Source organism: Camelina sativa, chromosome 14 (assembly GCF_030686135.1).
Source record: "Camelina sativa cultivar CO46 ecotype springtype chromosome 14, ASM3068613v1".
NCBI classification, from domain to species: Eukaryota; Viridiplantae; Streptophyta; class Magnoliopsida; order Brassicales; family Brassicaceae; genus Camelina; species Camelina sativa.
In genome coordinates this window covers 3,802,357-3,822,898 of record NC_141893.1, presented here as the reverse complement: position 1 = coordinate 3,822,898, position 20,542 = coordinate 3,802,357, and the positions used below count along the sequence as shown (strand labels likewise).

At 39.7% G+C, this 20,542-nt stretch overlaps 6 protein-coding genes across 8 annotated transcripts; 3 read left to right on the top strand and 3 right to left on the bottom strand.

Moving 5' to 3' along the window:
- Positions 1-66: 66 nt before the first annotated feature.
- Positions 67-2,611, top strand: LOC104739572 (U2 small nuclear ribonucleoprotein A'). Its single transcript, XM_010459973.3, has 8 exons — positions 67-229; positions 326-366; positions 828-957; positions 1,065-1,270; positions 1,370-1,528; positions 1,753-1,803; positions 1,896-2,003; positions 2,234-2,611. The coding sequence occupies exons 1-8, from the start codon at positions 148-150 to the stop codon at positions 2,237-2,239; spliced, it is 783 nt and encodes a 260-aa protein (XP_010458275.1). The 5' UTR covers positions 67-147; the 3' UTR covers positions 2,240-2,611.
- LOC104739571 (aspartyl protease AED3-like) lies at positions 2,602-4,330 on the bottom strand. The gene is made up of 2 exons (XM_010459972.3): positions 3,104-4,330; positions 2,602-3,028 (listed from the first exon to the last, which is right to left on the bottom strand). The coding sequence occupies exons 1-2, from the start codon at positions 4,154-4,156 to the stop codon at positions 2,735-2,737; spliced, it is 1,347 nt and encodes a 448-aa protein (XP_010458274.1). The 5' UTR covers positions 4,157-4,330; the 3' UTR covers positions 2,602-2,734.
- A 1,156-nt stretch (positions 4,331-5,486) lies between these two features.
- On the bottom strand, positions 5,487-7,301 carry LOC104739570 (universal stress protein A-like protein). The gene is made up of 5 exons (XM_010459970.3): positions 7,100-7,301; positions 6,879-6,982; positions 6,580-6,698; positions 5,941-6,037; positions 5,487-5,726 (listed from the first exon to the last, which is right to left on the bottom strand). Exons 1-4 carry the CDS (start codon positions 7,299-7,301, stop codon positions 5,947-5,949), a joined length of 516 nt encoding a protein of 171 aa, XP_010458272.2. The 3' UTR covers positions 5,487-5,726; positions 5,941-5,946.
- A 125-nt stretch (positions 7,302-7,426) lies between these two features.
- LOC104739569 (putative ubiquitin-like-specific protease 2B) lies at positions 7,427-13,702 on the top strand. 2 transcript variants are annotated; one of them, XM_087484351.1, is made up of 16 exons: positions 7,427-7,848; positions 8,096-8,511; positions 8,594-8,678; positions 8,779-8,816; positions 8,894-9,091; positions 9,182-9,257; positions 9,357-9,465; positions 9,875-9,931; positions 10,379-10,510; positions 10,756-10,956; positions 11,038-11,093; positions 11,181-11,268; positions 11,535-11,625; positions 11,903-12,022; positions 12,338-12,769; positions 12,854-13,702. In XM_087484351.1, exons 1-16 carry the CDS (start codon positions 7,710-7,712, stop codon positions 13,496-13,498), a joined length of 2,883 nt encoding a protein of 960 aa, XP_087340477.1. In that variant the 5' UTR covers positions 7,427-7,709; the 3' UTR covers positions 13,499-13,702. The 2 variants fall into 2 exon arrangements, with proteins under 2 accessions (XP_087340477.1, XP_087340476.1); XM_087484350.1 differs by having other exon boundaries at positions 7,522-7,848; positions 8,591-8,678.
- Positions 13,703-14,095: 393 nt separating this feature from the next.
- On the top strand, positions 14,096-17,218 carry LOC104739568 (protein NETWORKED 2B-like). The gene is made up of 2 exons (XM_019236029.2): positions 14,096-14,252; positions 14,354-17,218. The coding sequence occupies exons 1-2, from the start codon at positions 14,159-14,161 to the stop codon at positions 17,044-17,046; spliced, it is 2,787 nt and encodes a 928-aa protein (XP_019091574.2). The 5' UTR covers positions 14,096-14,158; the 3' UTR covers positions 17,047-17,218.
- LOC104739567 (uncharacterized) lies at positions 17,108-20,490 on the bottom strand. 2 transcript variants are annotated; one of them, XM_010459967.2, is made up of 6 exons: positions 20,166-20,490; positions 19,894-20,083; positions 19,575-19,661; positions 19,080-19,448; positions 18,405-18,549; positions 17,108-18,192 (listed from the first exon to the last, which is right to left on the bottom strand). In XM_010459967.2, exons 1-6 carry the CDS (start codon positions 20,237-20,239, stop codon positions 17,249-17,251), a joined length of 1,809 nt encoding a protein of 602 aa, XP_010458269.2. In that variant the 5' UTR covers positions 20,240-20,490; the 3' UTR covers positions 17,108-17,248. The 2 variants fall into 2 exon arrangements, with proteins under 2 accessions (XP_010458269.2, XP_087340480.1); XM_087484354.1 differs by having other exon boundaries at positions 18,409-18,549; positions 20,166-20,458.
- Between the last annotated feature and the right edge of the window lie 52 nt (positions 20,491-20,542).

Here is a 20,542-nt window from a genome sequence, read left to right as displayed (position 1 = left end):
GTACTTAATGGGCCGTTTTAAAGTGATAGATTAATAGCATCGTTTTTTTTATGTCATCTTGAGCCACTGTTGTCTCTTTCCTCTGAACGCGAAGAAGCAGCAGAGAGAGAGAGAGCACGAAGCACTAAAACCCTAGTAGAGAGAGTAATGGTGAAGCTCACGGCTGATTTGATCTGGAAAAGTCCTCACTTCTTCAATGCCGTCAAGGAGCGAGAATTGGATCTACGAGGTATAAACTTCTTCTTTTTCAAATTACCCTTTCTATGGTTTTCGTAACCCTAAATACACACCTGCGCTGAGTAATCGTTTGTTGTTTTTGCTGCAGGTAACAAGATACCTGTAATCGAGAACTTGGGTGCTACTGAGGTACTTCGTTACTCTGTTTTTGCCAGACGTGTTCTATCTAGTTTCGATTCTTCTTTGCCTGTCATCTGAAGATTTTTGTAGATGCGGGCTGTATTGAATGTTCTTAAAGTCTGCTTGTTGGGTTTCTGCATTCAAGTATTTTGAAAAAGTTCATTGAAAGAAACATTGCTGAACTGGAGCAATTTGCTCCTTTGTCTTCGTTGGCATCTGTATTTCCAACTCTTCAGGAGTGTATCTGTGGCTTGGTGTGATACTAATTTTTTGCTTTACTGTGGATTCTTTACTTTTGAGAGCTAGTCTTCTTTTCTAAGAAGTCCTCCTATAGATTTTGTGTTAGGCCATGTTAATATGCATGTTTGAGGCTCTCTATTATGCTTTAGTGAGCCTCCTTCGTATTTTATTACTTAAGATGAATTGCTTTTGATAGGTATACTAATGAACTTTTGTTGCTTTGCTTACAGGACCAATTCGATACAATTGATCTGTCTGACAATGAGATAGTTAAGCTAGAAAACTTTCCATACCTCAACCGCTTAGGAACTTTGCTCATCAATAACAATCGGATCACCCGGATTAATCCTAATCTTGGAGGTAACCTCTACATGCGTCTTGTAATTTAAAAAATATGTAAATTCGAACACATTGTTTGCGTTGGTGATTAAGCGTGTTGTATTTATCGTATGGTTGTACTTCTGCAGAATTCCTGCCGAAGCTTCACTCTTTGGTCCTTACAAACAACAGGCTTGTGAATTTGGTTGAAATTGACCCCCTTGCCTCCATTCCGAAGCTGCAGTACCTTAGTTTGTTAGATAATAATATCACCAAAAAGCCAAATTATCGCCTTTATGTGATTCACAAGATAAAATCTCTTCGAGTACTGGATTTCATAAAAATCAAAGCCAAGGTAAGAGAACCTTATTCTGTACATTTAACAGATTATATATGGTGATAGAATATGTTAAAAGAAAGACCATTTTACCTGACAAACATTGGTTCTTAACAGGAGAGAGCTGAAGCTGCAGCTTTGTTTTCATCCAAAGAAGCAGAAGAGGAGGCTAAGAAAGTTTCTCACGAGGAGGTTAAAAAAGTGCCAGAAACTGCAGAAAACCCAGAGACTCCGAAAGTGGTGGCCCCAACACAGGAGCAAATTTTAGCAATCAAGGTGCGATCATCTCTAAATCATGTCATGTTGGTTTTACAGTTGAGTAGCTTAGGAAGGTTATAATTTTATTTTTCCAAGATGAAAACCACAAAAACTCCAGGAATTGGGTGTTGGAAGAGGATGGAAACTGGATAGGACCAAGCATATTTGCTGATTTGTTTGTCTTTAACTTAAGGTTGTGTGTTTGATAGTAACTTTGGTGTTTCGTTTTCATGATGTTCCAGGCTGCAATTATCAACTCCCAGACGATAGAAGAAATTGCCAGACTTGAACAGGTCCCTTGCTTTTTTTATCAAATTTGTGCCTGATGATGTTGGTTTTGGATGATTTTGACAGCTTTGTTTTGTTTTGGTTGGTGGACATATAGGCTTTGAAGTTTGGCCAGGTTCCTGCAGGCCTGATAATTCCTGATAACAAGCCTGCATCTGGGGAACAAACCATGCTTGATGTTAATGAAGATTCTGCTCCCATGGAGGTAGGGTTCTTGTAATAAAATGTTGCTCCTTGTTCCATGATTCTTATGGTTTAAAGTTCTTGGTTTTTTGTGCGTTAAAGTCCTTCTGGAGAAGTTAGAATGACTACGTGTGAGTTGTTTGCTTGACTGGTTGATGTTGCTAGTTTGAATTCATAAAACCAATTGCATAAACATTTTTGGTAGTTGGTTTATTATGAACTAAAAGCTCCTGCAATTTTCTTGTCCTTCAGGAATAGAAGAAAGTGTTGGAAATGCTCTTCCAGTCGAGGTAGCTACTGCTCGAGTGGTCAGTAATTGTTTCTGACAAGCGGTCCTGTAAGGTTTCTGTCAGTTTGTTAGGAACTCATGCGCAATAGGTGGAACCTGTAAACTAGTTACTGCTCGAGAGCATCTGTTTTTGAACCCTTAAAAAGAGTGGCAAAGAGGATTGTAGTCTTTAGTCTGTATCCGCAGAGAGAAGAGAGGATAACACAGGATTTGCTTATGCTCTTTTTCGCACTATAGTTTCTTCTAGACTTTTTGTGTAACTCGTCGATCGATGTCATGATACTTAATTAGATCAAGAAATCGCATGACGCAAGCTAAAGAATCTTCACCATTCAATTAAACTGACTTGTCATTAAACGGATCTCTTGATCAGGAACTCCCAACTTTTAAGGAATTTGTCCAAATGAAACCAACAAAGAAAGTAATATGAAGAAAGATATCGTTTTATGTGTTCTCTCTATCTCTTAGTTGCAGGGCTCAGGAGCAATGCCTAGGCGGGAATTGGGGACGTCAAACAAGATCCTCAGATTCTGCTGTTGGAGATTAGCGATCACGTTTAGAACAGCGTTAGCGTTCTGCGGTATTCCGGCCATGGATAGACACGCCAGCGTTCCAGCGCTGCTGTGGATAAGCGTATTCTCCACCGGCAGCTTCAGGTCGAGTGACGTCATGTGCAGGGTTATCTTTGGCGCCACATTCTCGTTATCCGCCGTGAAACACGTATCAAACGCTCCCAACGTTGAGAATGACCCATTCACCTAGAGTTAACAACAAGATTAAATTATATTACTAATTATACGTAGCAGAATTGTGATATTAACGAACTTAATTACCTGCTTCCTAAACTCGTCTCTAATGGCTTCGTAAACGGGTTGAGCAAAACGGGTTATGACGGTGCCGGAGTCGATGATTGTTCCGGCGCCGGAACTTGAGTCGAACGTCCAGAACTTTTGGTCAACGGGGACCTGAACCGAACCGACACTCACTCCCGTGAGATTGACATAGTAAAGCGACGGACGGCGAGGGTTACGGAGGAGTGGGGTGTATCTGATGGATTTGGGTTGACCCAAGAGACCCAGTTTCAACGACCCGGAGAAGTAGAAGGACCTGAAGCTAGGGAGGCAGTATGAGAACACTCCCGAGTAAAGCGACGATATTTGTGAGACCAGCGACATGGGCCCGCGTCCTAGGCCCATTAGTCCTTGCGGAGGTAGAGAATTGCCTGACGCGGAGTTGATGCAGCCGAAGGAGAAATTTGGGATGACGTCGGAGGATAACGTCAGTGTGTCTTGGACGAGGTTTGCGGAGAAGGATGAACCTCCACCGTAGGATTGGTTGAATGAGCAGATGGACGGTTGTAGTGAGGAGGAAGGGCACGTGAGGCCATGTGCTTGTGTGCATTGTGCGGTGGAGCAAGAGACTGTTGAGTAAGTGGAGGAGGAGTTCGGGTTGAAAGAAGGTGAGTCGGCTGAACAGCCGGAGCAGCCGGAGCAAGGGACCCAAACGGCGTCGTTGCTTGTGTCTAGGACCATGAACATGAGCTGTGGGGGAGTGCCGAGTTTGGCTCGGACGACGTAGTTTCCTGTGTGGAGCTGGTTACCGGAGGCGATGGGGACGGAGATTGGTTTTGGTTTACCGGAGACGAGGCTTGAGAGGTAGGTGAGGCGGTGGGAGTCGGAGGAGGCCATGTGAAGGACGGTGTCTATCACGGAGGAAGAGGCGTGAGTGGGTGCGAAAGGTGAGCATTTGGCGTTAATTGGGATGATGGAGAGATCGTCGGAGCCGTCAGGAGCTGCGGTCGCACATGGGTCACGTGTGTCGGTGGTGAATGCGAACGGCACGAGAAGAGTAAAGAAGAAGAAGCAATGGAGAGCTGAGGAAGCCATGGATTTAAGATAACGTGATTGTGTTGATATATTTAGATAGCATTCGCTGAGTGAGTGAGTGCAATGTTTTCGTACGTCTTTATATATATGGCCAAAGAGTTATTAAAGTACGAAAGTGTCCCTTATTTGAAACATGATTGGTGGGATCCGGTCCGTTCTAACTGGCACTAGCACAACTTGATAATCATGTGTGCGAGTTATAATGGTAAAATGTGTGTTCTTCGGTAAATTTGGTCAAAATGTCTGATTTGGCTCTCTAATGGCGTGTCAGCGCGGTGGGATCCAAGCATCGATACATCTCTTACCTTTATGGCCAATATCTCATGAAACTTAACAAAATACAACAGTTCGAGTTGATACTACCTTATTCCTTTGATACTAACTAACTGTATCTTGAATACAGTTCATACGTTGATGTAAGTTTTGAGGGTTGAAAAAGAAGAAAGAAGTCACGAGGAGACATGGAGTGTGTTGGAAAGTAGCCAGTAAATCAGTCAAAGGACCAAAAGCATATCGCATGTGAAGTGAAATGTGATTTGGATAGTGATGATAAAAACAAAACCAAACGAACCAATAATTATGATGCCAAAATCAGGACAAACTATATAACAGACTGTTATTTGCTTTTTTCGTTCTTTTCCCTTTCGGTTGGGGCAAGTGAACTATATATTTAATATTTTACACCTATTTAGTTATCGTATATGTCTTGTTTCTAATGATTCTCAAATTATAATTTGTAATTTTGTAGGGTCTTTATGTTAGCTTTTAGTCTTTTTTACCAACACTTATCTTAGCACACAGGGAAAGAAAAAATCATGGTGCTCTAATGAAAGTGAACAATCTTTTGATTTTTAGAGTCCGTGACTCGTGACTCGTGAGCCTTCGTTATCGTGTTGACAGTGACAAATCGACGTTTTCTCTATTTCGTCATTTACTCTCATTGTTCTTTCACGAGACCTCTTACATATTTATTATCCTGAAAATTGTCATATATAACCGGCCAAAAAACAAAAGTCATAATCTTTCTTTTTACCTTTTGTCCATCCATCGAATATAATACTACTAGCATTTACATGATCTACATCCAATTATATCTTCTAGTAGCAATTTGCTAAATGACCCTTGCCTAATGAGTGATCATTTTTCGATATTATATATGACCAAAAAATGTTGTAATATATGCTATATCTAATCGTCAAAACAAAACTTATCCAACGCCCAAAACATTTCGAACATCCCACAAGGCAGATCAATCATAGCCGGCCAAAGTTCCAATCTTACGAGCTAGCCTACATTGACAACCAGTTTGCTCTGTACATGCCCTTCATACTGTTTTGATGCAACAATATTATTCAATCCTCAATCATAAAAAAAAATATACCGATGAATATGAATTCAACAACACATATACTGAGCCAAGCAATGTTTCTGTCGCTCTTATTAGCTTACATTCACACCAATGCGTTGGGAAGTAAGCTGGTGAATTCTTACTTTGCTTCCATTACATAGCTTAAACTTCACAAAATTAAAAAGATGGTTTTGATATCCCTTTGCATTTGTACATTATCTCCTGAGAAATGAAAGATGATTCGATATTCCGTTAAAATGGCTACTTGTACCAAAAGGGAGAAGTAGGCTATAGACGAACTTTGACATTGACAATGTCTAGATATAAACTTATGATTGATCACGTGGGTTATGATTGATGACGACTAACAAACTTGAGAAGGATGAACATTGAATGAAGTGTCTTACTTATTACGCAAGAAGCTAAACTTGTGTACCTGCTTTTATGCTGAAGCATCATCCTTTGGTTTAATTATCGCAACAGGACAATGCGCGTGGTTGGTGCAGTAGTTGCTTACACTTCCCAAAAACATTCTATTTTAAGAAAAAAACTGGATTCAATACTGGCTTTTTCTCGCCAAATAAGGTTTCACTAGCTAAAGAACGCACAGTAGTGTTGGTATAAACATTTTGAAAGGCAAAAAGATTCCTCGATGCAGTTTTATGTTAGATGAGGAGAGAAATGTCCCCTCGAACATATAGGCTAACTGCATATATGTATTGTAACCATGGCAGAGACAAGTACAAAGATTAACATTTACTCAGTTCTGATTTAGTAGGATTTGTTCAAGCTTCACTTAGACCAATCTGGTTCTAACTATTAGGCCAAAAAAGCTTCAAATATATGTAACCGACGGCTTATAGGAAACGAGTGCAGATTCTAATTCATCCACGTACAGACAAAGATGCAAATGAGAATAAAAATCAATAGTCAGAAGCCAGCAAGGGAAAAACTAATTCAGCATATCAACCAAAGATTAAACACCTTGAAATTGATGTAAAGCTTTCATCAGTGTTACATTGTATCAACATATAGCAAGATACTAGAGTGGAAGAAGAGATATATATATATATACCTCTTAATGCGGCCATAAGCCCGGGAACCTATGACAAGAAGATCAGCATGCAATTCCTCTACAGCTTCACAGATCTTATACTTGGGATCCCCAACTACCACTTGGGTTTTCACAGTTACCTGAAATCATTGCTCGTACATCACCATCCTCAAAATCAATTAAATCACACATAAGTAATTCCTCCATACTCTAATCATTTATTAAATTAGCAACTGGATCTGGACTATGAGTTTTCTTTTTCTTTTTGACTATGAGGTTATAATTATCATTCTAACAGGGGAAAGTAAAACACAACTCACTGATTTCTCAGCACAAATTCGATGAGCGTGTTCGAGGATAGTATCGGTGATCCGCTTCTGGTGTTGTTCGATTGCAGCGGTGAAAGCAGGAACCTCAAGACCACCTTTCATCGCAAAACTCACAGAGTCAATTCAACAAACACCATAACCATCCATATATATATGATCAATCATAAACATCAATTAGGGAACAAAATTAGCAGTAGTAAACGAGACTAAACTGGGACCGCCGAAAGGGATGGTGCCGGGACTAACACCAGCGGCGACAGATGGCGAAGGCTGGACATGGAGCACGACGAATGATGAATCGGGAGAAGACGATGAGAGCTTGAGGTTGTCCAGAGCCCACCTTAAAGCTTCCATACTCACCTCGCTTCCATCTACGGCCACAACAACGCAACTCAAGCTTCCTGAAACATCCATGACTTCTTTCTTCAATCTCTCCTCGATCTTTCTTGTGCTAAGTTTGTTTTTGTGATATTTTCAATCAACAACAACTCTTTGGAAAGTTCAAGAGGACGATGGCTTCCAGCACGTCTCTCCCTAGTCCCTAATTTAAAATTCGAACAAAAAGGGTATATCTGTCATTTCATAGCTGAATTATGTAGTTATTAGGGAGTGAAAAAATATTTAAAAAAAAATCATTTAAGTGCTAATATATAAATTTGAGTAAAGTTGTCTCCGCGCGTGGATTTCAGACGCGCCAGCATTCGTTGTTGACTTGTCTTCTCTCTCTTCTCTCTCTTCTCTCGACCCCCTCGATTTCTGATCGCCGATCTCCGTGTACTGTTGTACTGGTGAGGATTTTTTTTTCCTCAGATTTGTGTAGAGATGAAGAAAAACATGGATGTGTTCGATTTCAAAGAAGACGACGAGGTCGCTGAATCCGCAGCTGGAAAGTTGTTGGAAAAATTCTCAAACCCTAGCCCGTACAATTCTCCGGTTCTCCAACGCCTACGCATCCGAAGCTGTAAGTTCTTCTTCTTCTTCTTCTTCTTCTTCTTCTTCTTCTTCTTCTTCTTCTTCTTCTTCCTCTTTTTAACTTCAAATGTTCATATATACAAAATTCCTCGCTTCGGTTTCAACTCTGGAAAACAAATAAAACAATTTAGGAATATAGTGTATAGTTGAATGAACATTGCTTTGTTTCTGGAGCTTGTAAGAACTAATTTGTAAACGTATATAAGATACTTATGGGCATGGTTAATTGTTGCCAGTCTGCAATGAGAAAGGTGTTCAGAAACAAGAACCTGAAGGCCCAAGTTGTTCTGTAGACGATCATCATTGTGAAGATGCTCCCACTTTAATTACAGAAGCTGAGGATCCCTGTACGAGTCTCACATTTGGTTTGGAAACCAGTGACCATTTAAAAGAAGCAGATGCAGAAGAGTACGTCGATGATGGTTTGATGTTTGGTTTGAATACTGAAGACGTTGTAAAAGAAACAGATGTTGATCACGATGATCATGGGATGATGTTTGGTTTGGATACCGAGGACGACATAGAAGAAACAGATGTTGATCATGGATTAGCAAGTTTCTCTTGTCAACCAGGGGATAAAAGTTACTACGCTGAAACTTCATCATATAGTCAACGCCAATTGAACTCATCCCTTTCAGATTCTGAATCCAGTGTATGTGAATCTACCTTGTGTTGCTTATCTCATGTATGTTTAAAAGCCTTGCAATTTTAATCGCTTCACTTTTTTGCAGCAGGAGGAAAATGATATGGTGTCTGCTATTGAAAGCTTCAGCGATCGATCTGCCTTGAGTGAAACTTCTGATTCAGAAAGTGATGAAGGTACATGCTTCAGCTTTTCATTATATTTCCTCACTGATATACTTCGATGTCTCGCCTATGTCTGACCGGGTATTGTTTTCAATGTTATATGTGCTGAAAGATTGGATGGCTGAACACGGCTTCAGCGATGTGGAAAAGGTAATGAGTTTGTTAATTTCTTAACCAATGTTAAAGTAAGAGTGATAATTTGTTGACTGATGCCTTCCACATCTCAGATTGACACAAGTACAGCTGTTACAATGACTTCGGAGTATGTTATACTTAAGGATATGCACTGTGCTGCGTCTCTGGTAATCTTTTCGTGCAATGGCATAAAAATAAAGAGTCACCTCACAAATAATGAAGAAGGGGCATTTTCTTGTGAATTTGGAGTTGAAGACGTAGTTAGTATTCAATACAATTGGTACCAACATGTGAGTTATTCATATATGTTGTGCTTTTCATTTTGAAGGATACTTTATGGGCACATTTTCTATCGGTTTTACAATTTTTGCTGGTCGTAGGTTGGATTGATCATTCTCAGAATTCAATTTCTACTGAAGGATGAAAAATGCCATAAAGATATGCAACACACCACAGGTACCCTTGGCTATTGTATTTCGGCTTTTTAGGCTATCATATAATGTTACAAGCCATCTTGATATAATCCTACCGTATATTACTTCATGTGGTTTCCAGACATTGAGGAGTTAAAGATTGCGGTAAAAGAACTCAATTGGCCTGAGAAGCAACAAAAGATAAACTCGCTGCATGTGAAATACCCGGCTGTGTGGAATGCTGACTTTCAGTAAGCTTCTAATATTTTCTAATTAAAAATTACATTTTCTCTACCCACGTTTATTTAGAAAGTCTATTTGCATACTCTGCTATTGAGAAAGATAATTTGTGAGATATCTGAAATGTTGGAAATTGGTAACTACACTCATTTATGAGTATGAGTCATTTTGTTAGAATTCTATGAGAACCTAAACTTAATCAGGATATTCGACTTAAAGCCTTTAAAGCTTAAAAATTGAAAACGCCTTAAGTGGAAAGCTGAATGCATATAAAAGGAATGACTTTAGACTTCCCTGTGGGAAAAACTGGACCAAATCTTAAGAAATCTAACACTGGGTTCATATTTAGTTTTTGTTACATTGTTGGCGCATTTGTGAGTTATTGTTTCAATTCCTCTCATATCTGTTTCTTTGTTGTAGGGCTGACGTGGAAGTATCAGGGGATAACTTGAATCAACATAAGCGTTATTTTCCAAGGTAAATCTTCTCTATAACAGCTGTTTTTATGTCTTTCTGGATTCAGATGTTAGCTTCTGTTCTAGTAATGGGATACATTGTCCAAAGGGCATCACTATTTATACATTATGGCTCTCTAAAGTGGATAACTGAACATGTGCATTTCCTGTCATTTCATCTTCCAAATTATCTCTTTAGCAATATGCAAGTTTGTGGCAGTCAATTAAGGGGTCTTAGCATAAAAGATAGTGCACTAAGTCGAGGAAACATGATTTTAACTTGGACCAACAATTGGATATGTCATTCTCAAATTATGAGCTTTCAATGATTGAAGTTCTGGAATGATTGCAGTTAATTCATGTTTATTGGGTCACGTTTTCTATGGTGGTGCAAATTCTTACCCAAAAATTGTGAAGCACTGGGAGATGGTATTTTATATGAATTGCTAGTTTTATGTTGTCTTTTCAGCTTTGATGAACCATTTGAAGATGTTGTCTATCCAAAGGGAGACCCAGATGCTGTTTCCATCTGCAAAAGAGATGTTGAGCTCTTGCAGCCAGAGACATTTGTGAATGACACGATCATTGACTTCTATATTAAGTAAGTTCTCAGTTTTTTTTTTTTTTTTTTTTTTTTTTTTTTTAATGCAATGCTTTAACGTTGCAATACTCTGGAATGTTCTGTAGTGAACTATTTTTCGGTTTGCTGTTTAGTTATCTCTCACTTGGTTTATGGTCTTATTATAATACACAATATTACTAATGCAGTGTTTGCAGTCATACTGAAAACTTCTTGTGATGCGAACTTTATTCAACTTTGTTGGTGTGTTCTTCTACTTTTTACAGTTATCTAAAGAATCAGATTCAAGTGGAGGAAAAACAGAGATTTCATTTCTTTAACAGCTTTTTCTTCCGGAAACTTGCTGATCTTGACAAAGATCCCTCAAGTATAGCTGATGGAAAGGCTGCTTTTCTACGTGTCCGTAAGTGGACAAGGAAGGTGGACATGTTTAGCAAGGACTATATTTTTGTGCCGGTGAACTTCAAGTGAGAAGAATTTTATGGCAGTTCTCTTTATGTTATATTTTTATGACTTCAAAATCTGACGATGCTAAATTCTAATGACAGTCTTCACTGGAGTTTAATAGTCATATGTCACCCTGGTGAAGTGGCTAATTGTACAGGTAATGTCACGTCTCACTTTTTTTTTTCTTACTAAGTCATGGTCATCCAGTTTCTTATTATTATGTTGTCTCATTCTGCTGATCTAGACTTGGATGACACCAAAAAAGTACCATGCATATTACATATGGATTCCATAAAAGGGAGCCATGCAGGGCTTAAAAATTTAGTCCAAAGGTATGTTAGCTCCCTTGCACCCCTATTTTGTCTTCTAATCTCCGTCTCTTCTGATTTTGGTAGCATTGCATATACGTCATCTATTTACATTTCTCAGTTGCCAACGAGATGATATTCTACATTCCTCATGCTCTCTTGATCTTATTTGTTGAAGAATGTGTTGTAGCACCATACCTTAATCCTTTCAAATTAAGTGTGGAGCTAAAATGTTCAAGTTTTAAGCTGGGTAATGCAATTTGCTGATAACAGCATTTTGCTGTTTTTAGTTACTTGTGCGAGGAATGGAAGGAGAGGCATAAAGAGACATCAGATGATATTTCTTCTAGATTCATGAATTTGCGGTTTGTCTCACTTGAGGTGCGACCTCTAACCTACAAAATACTTTTGCTATTTCCAGGACATATAGTAAGGAGTCTGAAAAAAACCTTTTTAAACGTTCTTTGCTGTTGTGAAAACCCCTTTTTTGGTCTATTGAAGAATTTACTTGGGTTGTATAATTCTGTATGTCGAATTTTCAGAGGTAGAAAGTTAGAAAACTCTATTTCAACTTCGACAATTTTCATTCTTAATTATAGATATTTTGCAGCTGTTAATGATAGTTTATGTGATGGCAAGTATGCTCTTTTTCTTTCAGTTGCCACAGCAGGAAAACTCATTTGACTGTGGCCTCTTTCTGCTGCACTATCTGGAGCTATTTCTTGCTGAAGCTCCCCTTAATTTTAGCCCTTTCAAGATATATAATGCTTCAAACTTTGTAAGTCACTATTCTGATTGCTACTTTTTGATATGCTTTTGTCAAACTGAATCTTTTTCACCCGCAATCATTTCGCAGATGCTTGCTAGAATATTTATTTTTCTCGGGTTGGTTACTCAAGTTGTTTTACTGCTTTTTTTGCTTAGTGTAGAAATTGTCTCTTTTCAGACTAATCAAAATATAATCTTCTGCTGGCTTCCTGATTAGAAGAATTAGTTTGAAAGAAGTTCAAGTGCTATACTCTTAAGAGCTGCTTGGTCTGTATTCTTTTCAGTCTCTTTATTTTCTGATCATGCTTTTCTCTGGTTTTCTCAGCTTTATCTGAACTGGTTTCCTCCTGCCGAGGCTTCTTTGAAGCGTACTCTAATTCAGAAGTTGATTTTTAAGCTCCTTGAAAACCGGTCACGGGAAGTTAGACATGAAGAGAACCAGTCCTGCGAAAGTCCAGAAAGTCCAGTTACCGTCAATAACCATACGGATATTGAGGTTCTTTCCGAGAGATGCAGCCCCTTGATAGACTGTAACGGGAATATGAAGCAGATGCAAGACGATCAAGGAATCGAAATGACTTTACTTGAAAGATCTTCCATGAGAAACACGCAAGTTGCTAATGATTCGGGTATGGTACTTAGAGATTTATTCGATTCAGGAGCCAACAACACAGGATCATTACTTGTACAACTACAACAACCATTCGAGGAACCATCTTCGTTTTATCATCTTAGTAACGACTCATTGTCAAGAGAGGTACTAAAAATTCCGCAATCTAATGATCAGATCTCCTTATAAACGTCAATTTTGATTTTCTTATATGTGCTCTGTTTTGGGCAGCAAGTGGACATGGAAACTGGTGAAGAGTTTATGTGTTTGAACGCTGAGGAGGGAAACTTTCAACGCATCTCTGAAACTGCCTCTCCGAGAACATCTAATTCATTCTCTTCATGGAACCTTGGTATTCCCCTGGTGGAGAAGGAAGATGAGACTGATTTGTTATCTGAAACTTCGAAAAGCACTTCTAATGATTTAGAGGATATCGGAACCATGGAAGACAACCCAATGGAAAATATTCATGAGGAAGAAACGGGCGAGAGTCCTCCAAGAGAGACCGTCTCTTTATTATCTGCAACCATGGGTTCTAACACTGACCAAAACACTCAGAATGAAGAGCTCGTTTCTACACACGTTGAGCTTGTTGTTCCATCGAGTCAAGTTGACAAAGACGAGGAGAAGACGTTGGAGCATGATCTTGAAACTGGGGACAAGAAGAGTGAAGACGTTGGAGTTGATCTTATATTTGGGGACAAGAAGAGCGAAGACGTTGGAGATGATCTTGAAATTGGGGACAAGAAGAGCGGAGACGTTGGAGATGATTGTGATCAGGAGGAGCCGATGGAGGAAGAAGATGAGAACCGAGCCGCAAAACGGCCAAGGCTATCATCTTCCACATGTGTAGTTGAGGAGATGGAGAAGATTTAGAGACTGTGATATGTATAACGGGTCTTGTGTTGGTTCATGGATGGTTAGACTTAGAGTATCTATATCAAACATTTAGGAAGTGTTTATAACGTTTTAGGAGGGTTTAAAAGGAAAAAGGAAAGAACAATGTCTTTCATCGTTTTTTTATGTAAAACTTCGATGCGTTAACTTAGGGTTGATGAATATAGAGTTCTTTTTGTGGTTCGTCCGAGTGATATTTATAGTCGAATGTCGTGGCCCTGGCTGTTTGCCATGTGTTTTGAAAGCCAAACGATAAGAAGTAGCATGTAAGTAAGTAATAAGATTTAATTAGAAGCTTGTGAATCCTCCATTTTTTTATTGAAATCAGTTTCATCTTGTTATGGTTTCTTATGATTGGTGAACTGACGTATTCTATAACAACATTGCAATGTAACAGTTAGCACTTTTTTTTTTGTCTGTTACAAACCAGTTGAACTACCAGGTCTTATATAGTCATTTACGGTAGAACAATATACCATCTTCCAAATTTAGGTTTTCTAGTTAAAACCCACAGAGAAGAAGTTCGAAATTTTAAAGTTATAAGAATCTTATTTTAAAAAATGATTTAACATTACAGAACTGAGAGGAAAAAACAATAGCAAAAATAAGAGGAGGAATGCAGATCATAAAGAGAATCTGATGTTGCAGAGAGCAGCGAGCAATGCGTATTCATGGTGGTGGGCCAGCCACATACGCACAAAACAATCCAAATGGCTCGAACACAATCTCCAAGGTACGTTCCTTCATGTTATTCACGTTCATATTTCAATGCAAAGAAACCGAGAGAGTAATAAAGCCTCATTGAGTTGTTTCTGAAATTTTCAACTTTCCTAGATATGGAGGAGAAGGTCAAGTACACACTTAAGATCATCGATGAAGATGGAGACACTTTTGCTAAAAGGGCGGAGATGTATTACCGTAAAAGGCCTGAGATTGTTAATTTCGTAGAGGAAGCGTTTCGATCATACCGTGCTTTAGCAGAACGTTATGATCATTTGTCCACAGAACTTCAAAGTGCCAACCACATGATCGCTACCGCTTTCCCTGAACATGTTCCGTTTCCTCTTGGGGATGAAGATGATGAGGATGATAATGATAATCCCGAGAAACCACCTAAGCCTCTTCATCTCATTCCCAGTGGAACTAACATACCAGAAGTCCCTGAGCTTCCCAAGAAAGAGTTCAAAAGCCAATCTCTGATGGTGTTGTCGAGAAAGGGACCTGGTGTTATGAAAATTTCGGCATCTTCTTCTGCATTGACGAGTTCCGGATTAAGTAAAGACGAGGCATTGGAGGAGATCGATAAGATTCATAAGGGGATCTTGGTGCTGCAGACCGAGAAGGAGTTTGTGAGGAGTTCGTATGAGCGGTCTTATGAAAGGTATTGGAATCTGGAGAATGAAGTAGCAGAAATGCAGAAGAGAGTTTGCAGTTTACAAGATGAGTTTGGGGTTGGTGCAGAGATCGAAGATGAGGAAGCTAGGACGTTGGTGGCAAGCACTGCTCTAAGCTCCTGTAAAGAGACAATAGCTAAGCTTGAGGAAACGCAGAAGCGATTTTTGGAAGATGCAGAAGTTGAGAAGGAAAGGATTGATACTGCAACAGAGAGGTTTGAAGCACTGAGGAACAAGTTTGAGATTAAGGTAGAAGAACAAGCCAATAAAGCTTTTGATGGTCAAGAATCGAGTTGCGAATCTGAGAAAGAATCAAAAGACGTTAATTTGAATGAGAACTTGAGTAATGTGGACTTTACAGAGAAGATAGATGAGCTTGTAGAAAAAGTGGTCTCTCTGGAAACAACAGCTTTGTCTCATACGGCATTGGTAAAGACATTAAGATCAGAGACAGATGAGTTACATGATCATATCCGTGGTGTAGAGGAAGACAAGGCATGTCTTGTATCAGACTCCTTAGACATGAAGAAAAGGATAACGGCCCTTGAAGATGAGCTGAGTAAAGTTAGAAACCTATTCCAAAGAGTGGAAGATCAGAACAATAATCTTCAGAAGCACTTGACTGAAGCTAATAGCACAGCTGAAGACTTATCTGGGAAGTTACAGGAAGTAAAAATGGATGAAGATGTCGAAGGTGATGGGCTTCACTCGGTAGATGTCCAGGGGGAGGATCCTATTGAGGATTTGGATTCAATTCCAGACGAAAGAGAGACAAAGAGTGCAGAGGAAATTAAAGAGGCCATTGTAGTCAAACATAGTAGAGATCAAGAGTCTGTGCAAGAAGAGAAATTGGAGACAAGAGACTCTTATGGTGGTTCATCAGAAACAGAAAGCACATGTTTTCGCACAGAGGCAGAAGATGAGGAGAGGGGAAACTGGAGGCAGTTGTTACCTGCGGATGGCATGGAGGATAGAGAGAAGGTTCTATTGGATGAATACACATCAGTCTTAAGGGATTATAGAGAAGTGAAGAGAAAGTTGAGTGAAGTTGAGAAGAAGAACCGTGATGGCTTCTTTGAGCTGGCATTGCAGTTGAGAGAGCTCAAGAATGCTGTTTCTAGTGAAGACATGGACTTTCATTTATTACGCCAGAAACCAGAAATCCCCCGCAAGGATTCTCAACAACCAGTAGAAAGAAACCTATCTGAAGGTATGAGCATTTCTCATAGCTCTAACTCTTCAATTTCCATGGCACCACATCAGCAAGGAGAACTCTTGAAAAGAGCATCTGAACAAGCAAAGGAAGACGAGGTTAATGTTAAATTTGCAGATATTGATAACAGTCTAAGAAAGAAAATTCCAACTGTGGAAGAAAAAGTGCGTGGAGATATTGACGCGGTGCTGGAGGAGAATATCGAGTTCTGGTTAAGATTTAGTACATCTGTTCATCAGATACAGAAGTACCAGACATCAGTTCAGGACCTGAAAGCAGAGCTATCGAAACTTGAAAGCAAGCAACAGGGTAATGCTGGAAGCAGTAATAACACTGCACTTGCGTCAGAGGCAATGCCTATATATAGACACCTTAGAGAGATTCGGACAGAGCTGCAGTTATGGCTAGAGAACAGTGCAGTGCTGGGAGACGAACTCGAAGGAAGGTATGCAACACTTTGCAATATTAAAGATGAAGTTTCAAGGGTCACATCTCAATTGGGAGGAACGAAAGTAAGCAATATAGAGATAAGCAGTTACCAGGCTGCAAAGTTCCATGGTGAGATAGTTAACATGAAACAGGAGAACAAAAGGGTGTTCAACGAACTTCAAGCAGGCCTTGATCGTGCAAGAGCACTGAGAACTGAAGTGGAAAGAGTTGTATGCAAACTAGAAGAGAATCTTGGGATCTTGAATGGAACGTCTACAAGATCTCCGAACAAGGGCATGTCGTCATCAGCTGGAAAGCCTAGGATTCCACTACGGTCATTTTTGTTTGGTGTCAAGTTAAAGAAGTACAAACAACCACCGAAGCAAACCTCAACAATCTTCTCTTGTGTCAGTCCATCTCCAGCTCTGCAGAAACAGTGTAGCTACATTGTCGCACCTGTAAAGCTCCCTGAATATGTCAAAAGAAGCTGAGGAAGTGATCTCCTATATAAGTCCTGAGATTCAATTCTAACTATATGTCTTAGAGTTTGAAGATTGTAAGTATATGAGATTCATATTAATTAGTACCATGTACTGAAGGGCCTCCTTTACATCATATATTCCTTTTGGTCCTCTAATAAAACTTACAAATGAAAACTCCAAACTAACTTATCCGACGACTCTATCAAAAGAACTAAACACCCTGTCCGGTCCCTGCCATAGTTGCAACCTCTGCAGGTTTTCCGCATACACTACTCCCTTTGATCGCCGGACCAACCTTATTGTTCACTTCACATTTGGCTTGAGATTGCGAACAAGCTCCACTGATGGATGGTATTACAGTCTTATCAGATTGTTTATTCACCAACTTTTGGTTAGTGGCACCGTGAATTGCTGTTTTAACTACTGGAATTTTCCTTGGCAAAAGATTAGGGGACTGAGCTTGTGTAGCCTGTTTTCCCCTGCAAATCTCCGAGTTTGTTGAGGTCATTTGATTTGGCTGGATTGCAGCCGGTGAGCTTGCTCCATTCCCACGAGCTTCCTCTTTCTGTCCACCATCTGGTTTGCAAGTGACAGTCTCAGCTGATGGCTCTGGTTGTAATACAGTAGCTGCAAAAACTCTCTGATTGGAGACAATCCTCGATTCAGAAGGCAAGGGGGCAGAAGCAGAAAGCATTGTAGATCCTTCTGATCGAGGATCCATGAGAGGACGTTTTCTTGAAGATGGTGAAGCCGCCACAGGTTTCAATTTTCCATTAGCGAGAGGCAGTGTATTCGTAGGTCCAACCGCTTTAATGATACTAGATGCGGTAACACTCGTTCCTGGTTCAACCTTTGGCACGGAGAGACTACATGAGGGCCAAGGAGAATCAGTTTTTCCAGGTTCGACCTTTGGTACTGATGCAGCAGTCGATACGCCACCCACACATGCTGCAACCGCTACTGAGTTAGCTGTTGCCATTACATCTAATCTGGAAATGGAGCTTGCTGTTGTTTTTCTAACAACTCGAGATTTTGAAGTTGCTGTCCCAGGCAATGCTTGAACAACTGGTTTGGATTGTTGTTGACCTTGAGAAGAACAGGCCCCATTGGCTTGTGTTTCTGTGATGCCACGCGACGAAGTCTTTGTCGAAATACCTGTAACAAATGCAGTCCAATTGATAACCTGATAAAAACAAATGTGTGTCGCAAATATTTTAACTACAAACCACCACCCCAGTTAAACAGGCATGCTACTTTCTGGTTTAGACAATAACATAGCCAGTGGACCAGTGGTAACCAAACCAAAGCCTCCACTAGTATAAAATAAATACTAGAATTAGCGGAAAAGATTATTCTACTACATGTACCTACTAAAAGTTTTTTTGTTGGGAGCCGATTTCCCAGAGCCAAGGATAATGCATGGTTAACTGCTATCTGCTCATTAGTTCGTTGTACACCAGATTGCCTAACAGAGGTCGAAGTATCACCCCTTTTTCTTATAAGCGCCCACCTCTACATATAAAAAAGTCAGTTTGTTACTACCATCAAAGGAAAAAGAATAAATACATGCTAAACGTCACATGCTCGTCCAAGTAGGGAAATATTTGTTTATCTTATACCTTGAACCATCACAAATGACCTGATGGAGAATATTTCCGGAGAAATGTAAAGATGGATAGAGATATATCATAAAACATTGTCTTATTAGCTACCTTCTATGATTGCCAAGAGACTATTAATCATATCATACAACGAATCTGTTGCCGGGATTTGAACCCGGAAAAATGAGGGGAACCCCACGTCCATACCAGAATAGATGACAACAGATATTTCTAGAGTAATTACCACAAGGGTTTCTAGTATGTGAATGTCTACAGACACCTCCGACAACTAAAACAGGGAAGCAATATCCACCATTTATTGTCAACAGAACATAGATGATGACGCATAAACTAGTTGTGATACAAAGAACAAGACTATTAGGGTAGTGTGCCTAAACTACAATCAAGGAATAATGAACAGTCAATAAGAGAAATCAAAACCTGCGAGAGTTGGGAGGCGGTTCTATCTCCTCTGAAGTCTCCCCTAATGATAGTTGCCCAGTTACCTTCACCACATCGCCTTACAGCGGCGAACAGCTCCTCATCCTCCTCAGCAGACCATTTTTTCCTTTTCCTCCGAAAAGCCATGCTACTACTAGCTGAACCATTTCCATTCATCCCCTCAGTAGTAGATGTAGCTTTCTGAAGACAGACCGGAAAAGTAATATTCATCCCTCTTGACGACCAAGGAGACTCAGATGGTTCCTGAGTTCCCTCAGGCAGAACATAAGGTACGTTTATAGTCAAGGGAGCCTCAACTGTGTCGTTGAGTATATCGGACTCACTTGGCACATACGAAGCAGCCAACACCTGGTATAAGAATAGGGACAAAAACTTAGAATGAATTTTGGATACAGTGGGAACTCCGGATAAGCACATATTTATATTCGTACTATGTAACCAATATCCTAATGTAAACTTTGAATCCCTTCTTACTTTGACATGAGCAATAGCCTCCACAGATGCTTCATGGCTGACTGCAGGGGAAGGTTCCAGTTCGCACTCCAAGTCACTATCATCATCCTGCACATGTAAGAGATACTCATCGATCCCTAATGCTACCAAGAAGTTTCAGTATGCAACTCCCACACTGAACTGAAACAAGTATTCAAAACACTCGATTGTGAAGAAAAGGTATAACCCCAATAGAGCAAAATAGACCTTTTTATCACACTCACTCACAATCCTAGTTAATAAGGGATTATTCACAAAGTAGTGAAACATAAATTAGAGTAAGAAAATAAAAAAGAAGTACCAGAGGTTGAGCATCATCTTCCACAGGGAGGAGTGGTTCTCGATAAGAAAGATGTCGCCATAGCAACTGATACTCTCTAGCATTGGTAATTCCGGTAGTAGTCTTCTTCACCAACTCATTCCAATCCATCTTGAGTTCGGAATAATAGGCCATCTCCTGTAGCATTCTCAGTATCGTCTTCGTATCATACCTGCATTAAAGACAACTAACGAAGCCCAAATACACAACCTTTTTCGGAAAATTACGAATAAAAAAAGGACAAATTTTGTTACCTATGCAAAAGAGTGGCGATGTCGCCTTCAGTAATGAATCTTTTCCGGCTATTGATGATACTACTTTTAACCATTGTCGTATTTATAAAAACAGAGAAGTTTATGGCTTTAGTCTTTAGAACAGTACCAAACGAATCAAATTTCACCAAAAAAAAAAAAAAAACTGATGAAGACGATCGGAGAATAGGATTTGTCACCACTGTGTTTGAAGCGCGTGTGGCAAAGACGTTCCCGGACGAGAAGAGAAAAGGGAACGAAAGAAGAAAGAGACTTGGGCTCAGATGGGCTTTTAAATATATGTACTAGTCTCACTTGGAGAACAAATAATTTATTTGTAAGATAAAAAGTTTTTTTTTATATGTAATATATTTGAAATT